The sequence below is a fragment of the Seriola lalandi genome, unplaced genomic scaffold (genome assembly GCF_002814215.2).
Source record: "Seriola lalandi dorsalis isolate HSWRI2012SDOR001 ecotype SW California unplaced genomic scaffold, Sedor1 jcf7180002054606, whole genome shotgun sequence".
NCBI lineage: Eukaryota > Metazoa > Chordata > Actinopteri > Carangiformes > Carangidae > Seriola > Seriola lalandi.
This window is the reverse complement of record NW_019525159.1, coordinates 2,966,198-2,978,556: the sequence shown is the minus strand read 5'-3', so window position 1 is coordinate 2,978,556 and position 12,359 is coordinate 2,966,198. Positions and strand designations below refer to the sequence as shown.

The 12,359-nt window shown below is 40.1% G+C and overlaps 1 protein-coding gene and 1 non-coding gene across 2 annotated transcripts; both read left to right on the top strand.

The window, feature by feature from the left end:
* The first annotated feature begins 539 nt into the window (after positions 1-539).
* ddx54 (DEAD (Asp-Glu-Ala-Asp) box polypeptide 54) lies at positions 540-8,206 on the top strand. The gene is made up of 20 exons (XM_023419643.2): positions 540-803; positions 2,147-2,273; positions 2,416-2,486; positions 2,585-2,773; positions 2,882-2,931; positions 3,029-3,070; positions 3,155-3,250; positions 3,354-3,475; positions 3,640-3,701; positions 4,170-4,301; positions 4,401-4,611; positions 4,727-4,858; positions 4,990-5,211; positions 5,339-5,412; positions 5,516-5,716; positions 6,298-6,440; positions 6,569-6,682; positions 6,812-6,919; positions 7,040-7,176; positions 7,563-8,206. The coding sequence occupies exons 1-20, from the start codon at positions 684-686 to the stop codon at positions 7,823-7,825; spliced, it is 2,616 nt and encodes an 871-aa protein (XP_023275411.1). The 5' UTR covers positions 540-683; the 3' UTR covers positions 7,826-8,206.
* Positions 946-1,017, top strand: trnac-gca (transfer RNA cysteine (anticodon GCA)). Its single transcript has one exon. It is a non-coding gene; the product is annotated as a tRNA-Cys (tRNA).
* Positions 8,207-12,359: the final 4,153 nt, after the last annotated feature.

Sequence of the window (12,359 nt, the reverse complement as noted above, 5' to 3'; positions counted from 1 at the left end):
TGCAGATACACTATATCACAGAGTTCTGTTTGATGTGCGGTTAAAAGGGGACAGAGAGAAAATGATCATGGCAAGTAAGAAAAGTTTTGTGTCCACTAAGGAAGAGAAATAAAGGGCCAACTGTTATTAAATCAGTACTGGGCTATGTGGCTGTGTGACATCTCGGCATCACAGACATTGCTGCGAAATTAGGGTGCAATTAAGACAGGATGCTGTATTATATATTCTCTCTCATGTGTTAGGTGAAAAGCCAGCCAAACAAATTTTGATGAAATGTTGATTTCTATGGAACTGAATATAAACAAAACATTTTTTTCTGGTTCTATTTGTGCAATAAATGATCTAAAAAGTTTTGTCACTCCATTTTTACAAAAAAAGAGTAAATGCAGTGAACGCTATATTGTTGCAAGTAAGGCGCTGTAAGGAGTTGAAGAGAAATGAAACACCCTACAATATAATCACACTCACACTCCGTTGCAGTAGGTGGCGGTGTTGAGCTTTGGACGGCAAACCAGCAGTCACACAAAAACGGAAGCAGAAGAAGAACCAGAAGAAGCGCACACGTGTTTCCAACATGTCTGCCTACCGTGTTGTTGTGCGTTGAGATTCCATGAGCTGTTTTATTTCTTAATCTACGCAGTAAAGTTATCGACCTCAGGTGAAAACAGCGTTAAAGGTTCAGGATGGCTCAGAGAAAGAAGAAAATGACGAAGAAGAAGAGACACACAGCGGGCAGAGAGCCGGAGGCTGACTCTGACAGCGGGGACTTTGAACTGGCTGCTGAAATTAAGGACGATGATTCTGTAAGGAACAACACTTTAACATAACTTACCCAGCCAACTGCTGTTTGGCTGGTTATCACGTTTGACTTAATTCTGTTAAATAGGACTAGTATTTGTAAGAGGTATGTTACAGGACCGGTTAATATGTGTAGTATTTATAGTTGGGGGTATAGCTCAGTGGTAGAGCATTTGACTGCAGATCAAGAGGTCTCCGGTTCAAATCCGGATGCCCCCTGCATATACTTTAACAAACTTCACATGACACACAATATATAATGGATTATAGATTAGGCACTCATCTTTAACGTATATTACATTACTGAAGTGCTAGTTTACCACCATGTAAGAGAAAGAGAAGCAAGTAAGGGATCATGGGAAAACTTAGATATAGGAACCGATTTTTATATCAGTCTAATGCAACTCAGTCCAATTTTTCTTCCATAAAACCGACTTTTTTTGATGCCTGTAAAGTTGAAGCATAGAGTTGTTGTTGATACTGTCATAATACTGTTAATTAAATTATATGATTTAACACTGAGGTCATGGTGTGTTGTTGTGGTGTTGTACTGGACTGCATTATACTGAAAGGTATTTCTAATATTCTGCCCCTCTCATGCATGTAAATAGGGAGGATAAAAAAAATTAGAAACACCTCTAGGTATGATGTAGCCAAGTGCAACACCACCTTTAAGTATGACCTCAGTATTACCATATAATTGAATTTTCACTTAGTACTGTTTGATGTTATGTCAGGACAGTTAAAATTGGATGGCCAGAAATGTGAACATGTGCTTGGCAGATTGGGAAAATTAATTATTAATAAATTAATAGATAATGAAAATACTTGTTAGTCACATCTCTAAAGTAATTAAAAAAAACAAAACAAAAAAATATTAATTATTGTTAGCCAACCTAAGTATATATCAATATTTATTTAGCAGGGTTTTCCACTGTGTAGACGTCAACTACATCACCTGAAACAAAGATCTTCTCTGCTAACATCATAATAATGAATACACTGTCATGAAATAAAACATTCACCTTCAGGGAGCAAGAGCACAGGAACTGTTTTGCAATTTGTGTCACTGTTGTTTTTGAATAAGTCATGAGAGCAGATGCATCAAGATGAGCGTGGCTTACCACCTTGGCTAAACAGGTTATTTTGGTAGTACGTGTATCCCCTAATTCATTATTAAAATCTTGCACACTGCATAACATTTATATTAAACAAATAATTAGTTACCCCAAAAGGAAAAAGATTTTTCAACTTGCGTAGAGATTAGGATTCTACATGAATTTGTTTAAGGTGTTGTGTCGTACCTCTGTCATGTTGTTAACATCGTGTTTTCTCATTGGTCTCACAGCCAGGAAGGAAACTGCCGCGGTTCCCTACATCATCAGACCACATGTCAGATGTGGAGCTTGACACCAGGCAGCTGGTCAGAGCCCAAAACAAGAAGAAAAAGAAGTCTGGAGGCTTTCAATCAATGGGTAAGAGCCAGAGAGGAGTGTCCAGATAAGGGCTGCACCTCCACTGGTTACTCACTGCATGTGAATCTTTCTGTTTATATCCATTTGAGCTGAAAAAAATCTTTATTAAATCTTTATTTGACTATATTACATCTGATTTCAGGTCTCAGTTACCCTGTATACAAAGGAGTCATGAAAAAAGGATACAAAGTCCCAACTCCAATCCAAAGAAAGGTCAGTCAGTGCGACTTCACGATCCCGTAATCAAACATTTTTACTGCTAGATGGACAATGTTTCATGCCCAACCCTTCTTCCCCCCCCCCGCCTTCAGACTATCCCTGTGATTTTGGATGGCAAGGATATAGTAGCCATGGCCAGGACTGGCAGTGGTAAGACAGCTGCTTTCCTGGTTCCTATGTTTGAGAAGCTGAAGGCCCCTCAAGCCCAAACAGGAGCCAGGGCCCTCATCCTGACCCCCACCAGAGAGTTGGCACTGCAGACCATGAAGTTCACGAAAGAGGTCAGACTGAGCGGAGTGATGAGCGCTTATTGTGCTTTTAGGAGTTCAAGGTGGCTGGTATTATTTATAGTTGAATTAATATGCTTGTTCTTTGTTGTGGTGTTATAGTTGGGAAGATTCACTGGCCTCAAGACTGCCCTGATCCTTGGTGGAGACAGGTACGTGACTCCTGTTACTTTACAGCTTTACTGTTGTACAGTTGTCCTTTTTAAATCTGGAATGAATTTACATTAAACACCCTCTGCTCTTTTCCAGAATGGACGATCAGTTTGCTGCTCTTCACGAAAACCCTGACATGTGAGTGTTTCGTTGTCGTCCTGACTCTTGATGTTGTTTGTGCCCAATCCGTGCACTGTATCTCTAACTCCTTTTCCCCTCCAGAATCATGGGTACCCCCGGTCGTCTCATGCACGTCATCACGCAGATGAACCTGAAGCTGCAGAACGTGGAGTACGTGGTGTTTGATGAGGCTGACAGGTGAGAAGTGGAACCGCTCATTTACATTTGTCATTTTTTCATAACACGGCACAGACTCACGTGCATGTATGCGTTAATGTATCCGTGCTTCTCCTCTGCTCAGGTTGTTTGAAATGGGTTTTGCCGATCAGCTTCAGGAGATCATCCGGAGGCTTCCAGACACCAGACAGACTCTGCTGTTCTCTGCCACTCTGCCCAAACTGCTGGTGGAGTTCGCCAGAGCTGGTGAGATCAACTTTCACATTTTTCATCCTGTCTTTTGTCAGTTCTGTTTTACGCGCATCCATCGTGATTGAAGAGGGTTTTCCAATCTGTTTTGCTCTACATCTCTGGTTCATCTGCATGTTGGTGCTTAAGGCCCAGGCTAACTAAGTTAACCTTTTTCCCAGGTCTGACAGAACCAGTGCTGATTCGTTTGGATGTGGATTCTAAGCTCAGTGACCAGATTAAGGTAAAGACAGGACTTTGCTTATTAAACAAGATAAAACTGGAAATGAATGATTCTGGATTGTTGTTCCCATATAAACTAAGTTTTATGAGAGGGAAAACATGTGTTTTATTCTTTTTACATGGAATAATAAGAATAATACAGGATGACAAATGTACTTGTTGGAGCAGATTATAATAACATTTAACTGCAAAACTGTGCTATGAGAAACTTCCACTCCATGTATGGTTTTTAAATTTTTTTTTTTTTTAAGTATTGACAAAAACAAAGAAATGGTTTGTATTTTTAGTGCATGCATTTGTTGACGCATTTGAAAACAGCTGATGCCCTCAGGGGTGATCCCCTGTTCATGTAATGAGTGGGACAACTGTAAACAAAACCTTAAGCACACCGTTTACCCAGAAATGACTCATGAATGTGCACGTAAACATCAGAGCTAAATCCTCACTTTGTCACTTCGTCTTTCATCAGCTGTCATTTTTCCATCTGCGCATGGACAACAAGCCGGCAATGCTGCTTCATCTCCTACGGAATGTAGTGAAGCCTCAGGAGCAGACGGTGGTTTTTGTAGCCACCAAGCACCATGTAGAGTATATCAAGGAGGTGAGATACAAACGGAGGAATAACTCGGTCACATCCCTCTCTCTGTGAGGTTTGGGCGAAACCCTCACATAAATCCAACTCTTTTGTTTTGATCTCCAGCTGCTTTCTTCAGAAGGTTTGGAGTGTGCCTACATCTACAGTGCCCTCGATCAGACTGCCAGAAAGATCAACATAGGGAAGTTTGTGCATCGGAAAGCCATGGTGCTAATTGTGACAGATGTCGCTGCTCGTGGTATAGACATCCCCCTGCTGGACAACGTCATCAACTACAACTTCCCTCCTAAGGCCAAGCTCTTCTTGCACAGAGTCGGTGAGTGGCTTATACACAAATTCATATCCCTTTGTTTTTTTTTTATTTAAGATAATTTAATAAGTGATTAGGCTGATTTGAGGCATTAGTATATTCATCTGTCTTTTCCCATCAGGCCGTGTGGGACGTGCTGGTCGCAGCGGCACAGCCTACAGTATGGTTTGTCCAGATGAGATGCCTTTTGTCTACGACCTTCACCTCTTCCTCGGAAGGCCTGTTCAGTTCGCCACAGCTGAACACGCACAAGGTATTGAACTGAGGAATTAACTCTACTACACATCTACTTCCCATCTGAGGCTGCAAGTAGAATCGTAAAAAGTTTATTTATCACTGTCTTCACTATCGCTATCTGCCGTTCAAACCTCCCCTCTCCTGCAGATTCAGAGGGTGTGTTCGGCCGGGTCCCTCAGAGCATCTTGGATGACGAAGGCTCTCATCTCGTCACGGCTCACGAAAATTCCATGGACCTGGAAAACCTGCATCGCGTCTCGGAGAACGCCTACAAGCAGTACCTCAAATCCCGACCAAACCCCTCACCGGAGTCCATCAGACGGGTCAAAAACACAGATCTGTCCATCATGGCTGTCCATCCATTACTCGGTCAGTTTAGAGCTGGATGAACAAAGAGGAGATCAGTGATGAAGATGATGATGATGATGATGATGATGATGATGATGATAATGCTCAGACAGCAGCTGGTAACGGTGTTTAACTGATGTTGTTTCAGGGTCAGGTTTGGAGAAAATGGAACTGGAGCGCCTTCAAATAGTTGATGCCATCAAGGGTTACAAATCCAAGTCGGTGAGTAACAGTAGATAATAATGCAGATATCTCTAGTGCCGCAAGTTCCCGCTAGCCTGGAATGAAACCTTAATTAAAAAATTCTCTTTTCATATTCCTCTAGACTATCTTTGAAATCAACTCCAACAGTAAAACTCAGGCCAGTGAGGTGATGCGCGCCAAACGCTCCAAGGACACACGGTTGGTGGACAAGTTCAGCAAACATAGAGAGGACCTGGCTGCAGACAGCCGCCTGCATCAGCCCGTCAACCCCACCACTGCTGACGATGATGACGGCACAGGCAAGGACGAGGACACTCTAAAGGTTAGAGACTCTCGTGCCTGTGTGGCGTTTTGATTCGAAAACTAAGCATCTACAGTCTGTTTTTCCTTCTAGAACGTGCTCTGCATGTGGCGGGAGCATGTGTGTTTTCTTTAACCGCAGGTGATCGACATTTAGTGCACTGGTCTTTACGTGGAAGTAATGTCATTTACCGCTGTCCCACATTCAACAAGGAAAAAAGCTAATTATCAATTCCACGTCAAAAGACTTTTAAAATAAGTTTTCACAATCACAAGTTCTCTTCAACCCAAGAAAAAGGAAAGTAGCAAATCCACACAAATGAGACGCCAGTATGAGGGAATGTTATGGCATTTTTGCTTGAAAAATTACTTAAATGATTAATGGAGTAGTAGAAATACTTGATTATTTTCCGGTGACTAATCATTGCACTGCTAAAAGACGCTTTTTTTTAACTGTAAAAAGTTTGCACTCACTTGATGTTGTGTACAGACTTTAATAAGACAGAGCATCATCTCTCCTGTGTGTCATTTATGGCAAATCCTCGTTTTGCCAACCTACAGTAGAAGACTTTAGTCAAGTGTAATACTTCCTGTTTCCACCAGGGGGTGTTCTCTGCAGTGGTAGGTGGAAAGAGAAAAGGCCTTCGGGAAGATGAGGAAGAACGGTCAAAGAGAAGCAGACAGACGGGTAAAGATGAGGAGTATTACATTCCCTACAGACCCAAAGACTTCGAATCTGAGAGAGGGTGAGGCATGAAACATGACTTTTATTTCCTTCTTTTTTTTTTTTTTTTAAATGTGTGTAAAAACAGACATGATTCAAATATATTATCTGTGTGTTCTAACCTGTGACTGTTTTTCTGTGTTGTTCTAGGTTAAGTCTCTCCGGAGACGGCACTGCTTTTGAGCAGCAGGCCTCCTCTGCTGTCCTGGACCTCATGGGAGATGAGGGAGACCGGTTGAACCAGCACAAAAAAATAATGAAATGGTGAACATTTTCAAATCACTCACCCACTCTTAATCTGTCTCTCTCCTCCTCTTTATCGACATCAGACGCTTCTTATTTTGCCTTTCCGTACCATAACTTAGCATCTCGCTTATCACTTATCACTTCTAGGGACCGTAAGAGGAAACGCTTTGTGACGGACACAGGAAAGGAAGACCAGAGAAAGAAGATTAGAACAGATGTTGGTCAGGTCATCAGTAAGAAGAACAAGAAGAACTTGTATCCTTCCAACAAAATGTCTCTATGTACTTATTTACTGTTACTGCTGCTGTTCCTTCGCACTCTTGACAATATTTGGCTGTGTTGTGGACAGTTTGTCTGACCTTAACGACGTGACAGTTACGAGGAGTGGAAGAAAAAATACAAGGTGGATGATGGAGGATCTGGCTCAGACGGAGAAACTGGAGGAGGAAGAGGAAGAGGAGGAGGACGAGGACGAGGAGGAGGACGAGGACGAGGAGGAGGAGGACGAGGAGGTAGAAGTCACAACTTGAACACTAATAACTAATGAATTGCAGCTGATGGACTGTATATAAGGCTACAAGTTAGCCAGTTAGCTTAGCTTAGCATAAAGAATGGAAACATGAGGAAATAACTATCCTGGCTCCGTCCAGTGGTGACCAATTCCGCCTACCAGCTTCTCTAAAGCTCATTAGTTAACATGTTATATCTCATTGGTAGTTTCTGGTCTTTGTGCTAAGCTAAACTGACATACAGACATGCTTTCATTTCCAAGCAGAAAGTCTCTTACTACATTATAAATCTTTTCTATAAATGTACATGTACCATCAAAAATTACAAGTCATAAATTCTTCTCTTTTTTTTTTTTTCTTCTTTCCTTTCCCTGTCACCCGTGTGTCAGGTCGTGGCCGTGGTCGTCTCGGCCCTAACTACCAGAGCCCCGTGCGACCGCAGCAGACGGCCGGCGGCAGAGGAGTGCGCTCCGAGCTGAAGACGCGCGATCAGATCCTGAAGCAGCGCAAGAAAAGGGACAAGCAGCAGTTCCTGCAGAGCGGAGGGATGAAGAATATCCGTGCCAAGAAAAAACAGTGGCTCGACGAAGTTAAGAAGTCAGGGTTTGGACGGGGCGGACAAAAGAAAGGCAAGATGAAGAAGAGACTGTGAGGATGACGCTGGGCGGGGGGGGTTCTGTAAGAGACTGGAGATCAAGGACACCACGAGGGGCTTAAATGACGAATACAGGTTTTGTCCCGGTCCACCTTGAGTTTCATGCTGGGTCGTGTGATTGTGAATTGCAGGAGGACAAGAGTTGAGAAAAGCATTTCCAAAGATGCAGTTCATCTTTTCCCTTCATAACTTACTGAACTTTATATTTGTCACAGAGTAAGTAAAGAACGATCCACTGAACTGGATTTTCTTTTTTCTTTTTAAAAAAAAAAAAAAAAAAAAAGTTTGGCAGAATAATCTTCTTAAATGAGTTTAAGTACTAAAATATGTCTATACACATTATTAACTGATGGTAAAATACAAACGTGAATGAGGCAATATTCTGTGTCATGTCTTTATTTGCAGTTGGTTACACGCTGATCCAACAGACAACCACATCTGAGAAAAACTCCAGCCACATATAGGACGACAATACAGCTCAAATAAAATGGGGTTATATTATCAGAAGCACTGTGGCCTCTGTGTGGTGTTGTGGTGCCCAGTCAGTGTAACCACAAACACCAAAGCCTGTTTGATGTGACTGTCTCAGGCCTTCATGTTTGTCGATATGCCGCCTCTCATTTTTCATCTCCTCTGTAAAGACAATGTTATTGTCCATTAAGTTAATGTTTTGGTAAAAAGCCTTGAAGCTGCTGGTTCTATACCATCCATAATTACAGGTTTGACATAGAAATTGAAACTTAATCTTTAAATGGTACAATACCGCGCTCTATTGGTGGGAAAGTAGTTCGGCGAGTGTGTCACCAAGTGTCCCAGGAGTTTTCAGGACTGCTTTCTACTCAACACAACTCATGGTAGGTCACTTTCATTGGGAAGAAGAAGAAGAAACTGACATAGCTTATATACGTTAATGTTATAAGATGCAATGTGATTAGCACAATACGTGCCTCAATTTATTAGTATCCAGATTCAGGAAACTGAACCCTACAAAACTGTTAACTTGATTCAGGGATTCACTATTCGTCACAGTGAGTCAGGTGTCAGTGTCAGACAGTGAGCATTTGGACAGTTGCACTTTTTTTTTTTCTTCTTCAGAGTCTGTACCTCAGTGCATTCAGTCTGAAAGTAAATAATGGATACTACACTGAAGTGCCAAGTTTCATCTTTGATTTGAAATCTTCGATATTGAAAGAACTATATGTGAGATACAAACCTTTTAACACATAGCGCCCAAAGTTTAGGGATTCAAAGGTAATCGACAAATACACATGAAGTCAAGAAATATATTTTTTTGTTACATAATTTTTTAAAAATTTTTTTAAATTTTTACATCATTTATTTATTTTGTGTTAAGTCTAAGCTTTAATTTAAGTAGGTATACATCAATATAGAGAGAACCTATGTCAGAGATTTCGCCCCAAATAGTCCCACAGAGCCAGGACAACAAAAACGGCAACTGTCCAAATACTTGGAGTCTGAACTCGATAGCCACATTTGTCCTAAATATAGGAATTTAAAAGATAGTTAGACAGACATGTTCAAGAAGAATCTAATATAAGTTTTGTATTAGATAAGTGTTATGATTGAGGCATGAAGAGTTATTGTTATTTCGAGTTTAAATCTTTTTGTATTTTGCTTATGACATGCAATCACTTTTTTATACTGTCTGTTAATAATATTTGATTCATAGCAAGGGCTCATGTTAAAATATGCACCAAGCTTAACCAAAACCAAATTTAATATTCATTGAGAAATACTGTACATTGCAATTGTGTAACTTTCTTTATAACGATAATCTTGGGCTTTGTTAAAAATATCCCCAATATCACACAAGATTTGAGTTTTTTCTGTCATCAATAATGATTTTCTCACATCTGAGAAGCATCACATTCAACTGCTCTCTCTGGCTACATGTCAAATGATCATGTAATTTATTTCCTGCAGAAGATACAGCAGTTGATCATCCAGCAAAGAAGACTTCCCTTATTTCCTCAGCTGCTGAGAAGGTGCAAAACATGACCACATGCACAGCAGCCTCAGAGGAAGGAGCAGCACCACACCAACGAAACAAGTGGCTCAGTCCATCTGGATGTGGTTACGTTGCTGACTGTTTTTTGATGATATGCGTACATGCTATCATAGGTTATTCATGGCCGCAGTTACTCATGGGCCGAGGCTTTTCCTTGAAGATTTGTGCTTCCAGTCGTCTGTGTGAATGCTGCTACAGATGGAAGAAAATGGGTGGTAGGTGGGTAATGTATTTGGTCCAAACACAGCAGAGTCACCATGGAGATTGTCACGGGACACAAACCAGAGCACTGTCATATTTCATAGAAGGGGGATCTTCCAAATAACATCCATTCATAAAGCAGCTAGACTATCCAGGGGGTAGAGCAAATAAAGTTTCAGTCGACTTTGCAGTTCAATAAAAGCCACAACTGTATCAATATTCCCAAAGTAGTCATATGTCTTATTATAGGCATTATTCACCCATTTACATAACTCTTTGCTACTCTGCTACTAATAGCAGAGTAGCAAAGAGTTACTAATATATTACAAAAATAAAGAAATATATATAATATTGTTAATATATTATTAATAACACAAAACAAATTCAAAATTATATAAGCACATATATATTTTTATCATGTAATGTATGTGCATATAGCATACAGTATATATATACAATATACAGTATAAAACAATATATAGAGGAATTACAGGTTCATGTATTATGCCTGCATTTGCATGTATGTACATACAGTACATCCCACAGAAGTTCAAAATATAAATAAATGTACAAATATAGTATAATAATAATGGAGTCTGGAGTGAGTACACACTAAAGCTAATATTTTTTCAATATGAACTTATTCCAAAAATTATGAATTCATTTATAGTTTTTTAAAAAAAAATGTTTATCTAAATCTAAATGTGAGTATTAATATAACCTGTTCATTTTGAATCTATGTGTCCAGTACTTAATAATTTATATTCACAATTACAAACAAGAATATTTTGATTTTTTTTCTGCACATTTGTGTTAAAAGAACTGATTATGTGCCACTTTATATTAAATATCCAAATCAAATATTTGTTCTTCTTTTAAGTGGGTTATTCCCAGTGAAGGACAGACTGAATCTTCAGTTTATGTTCACATCTGAAAGCCTGAATACTGGAGTGAGTGATTTCCTTATATAATATTTAGACATCTGATTAGAGTATATTTATCTTAAAGTTAAATCAGATTTCAGCAGCACACTGTTTGCTGATTGAGCAACAATAAAGACAATTTATTGTGAGACAAGAGACCATAAAGAAAGACAGGCACATAAGGCCAGTGAAGAAGACACTTGACTTTATCAAAAACAAATATTTCCAGTTGATTCATTCTAATCCTTATGAGCACATTGGCAGGAGAGGCCTTTCTGTGAGTGACGGAGGTGGGGGGGGCTGATTGTTGAAATACACACCTGAGTGTACTACAGGCTAAACCTTTAAAATGTTATCTGTGGGAAATAACATCCAGAGAGAGCATTTGTACTGTCTGTCCCTGAACTATCTGGGACGAGAACAGGCTGGAGTGTAGGGGGTTATATTGCCTACGATATCAGTTAATCCTCATGCTGAGATACCGAGCTACAGCCTGCCTTTACCTCATATTCTGCCCCTCCCCCTCCCCGTCCCAGCGCTCTTTAGTGCTACAGCAGCCCTCCAATCACCAGGAACGGCAGCTTTATCTTTGTTTAGGGTTCCCAGGACTGACACAGCATCCACTTGAGATATGCTGAAGAGCCTGAGCATCAGAGCACCGCTGCTGTCGTAACAGTGGGATAGAAATGCTATAGGCAGTAGTTATGAATGTGTGTTTGTAGTGATAGGGGACAATGTCTGAGCATTGTCCACATTTTGACAGGTCTGAAAATGAAATATTTGATCAAGCTTTTTTTCTTTTTTAAATATATAAAGTTCTAAATTTCTTTGTTCAATCTGTATAAACGTTGCATATCACCATATCACTGCTTTTTTTCACCCTCCACAATCATCCATATTTGCTTCGTATTTTTTTTCTGATGGCGTCACTCATGAGCTGACTACTTGACACTTGGCAGCTTGTCACAGAGCTCACCAAGCTGGGAAAGTTGCGAAACAGCCTCCCCAACCCATGCAACTGCATTGCTACACCAATAACATTTCAGGTTTTCTGCAAATTGATTTTCGTAATATTGTGGCTTGAATTATAACCAGAGTTTGCTTGGAGGATTGAAAAATCAATGTAGAAAGTTAGAAAAATGAACAGATTGTGAAAACACACGCATCCGATAAACCTGTACAAGATCACAAAGGCAAAAGTCGGACACACACTGTCCTGAGGTCTCCATGTAAATTGAATTTAACAGAGAATATCTCACCGATATCTTCATCAAATAAACATCAGAACAACCTCACTCATCATAGAGGTGGTTGTGATCTGTATGATTGAGAGTCGTTCTAACTCTCAGACTGGAACAATCAATGGAAAATGGCATAA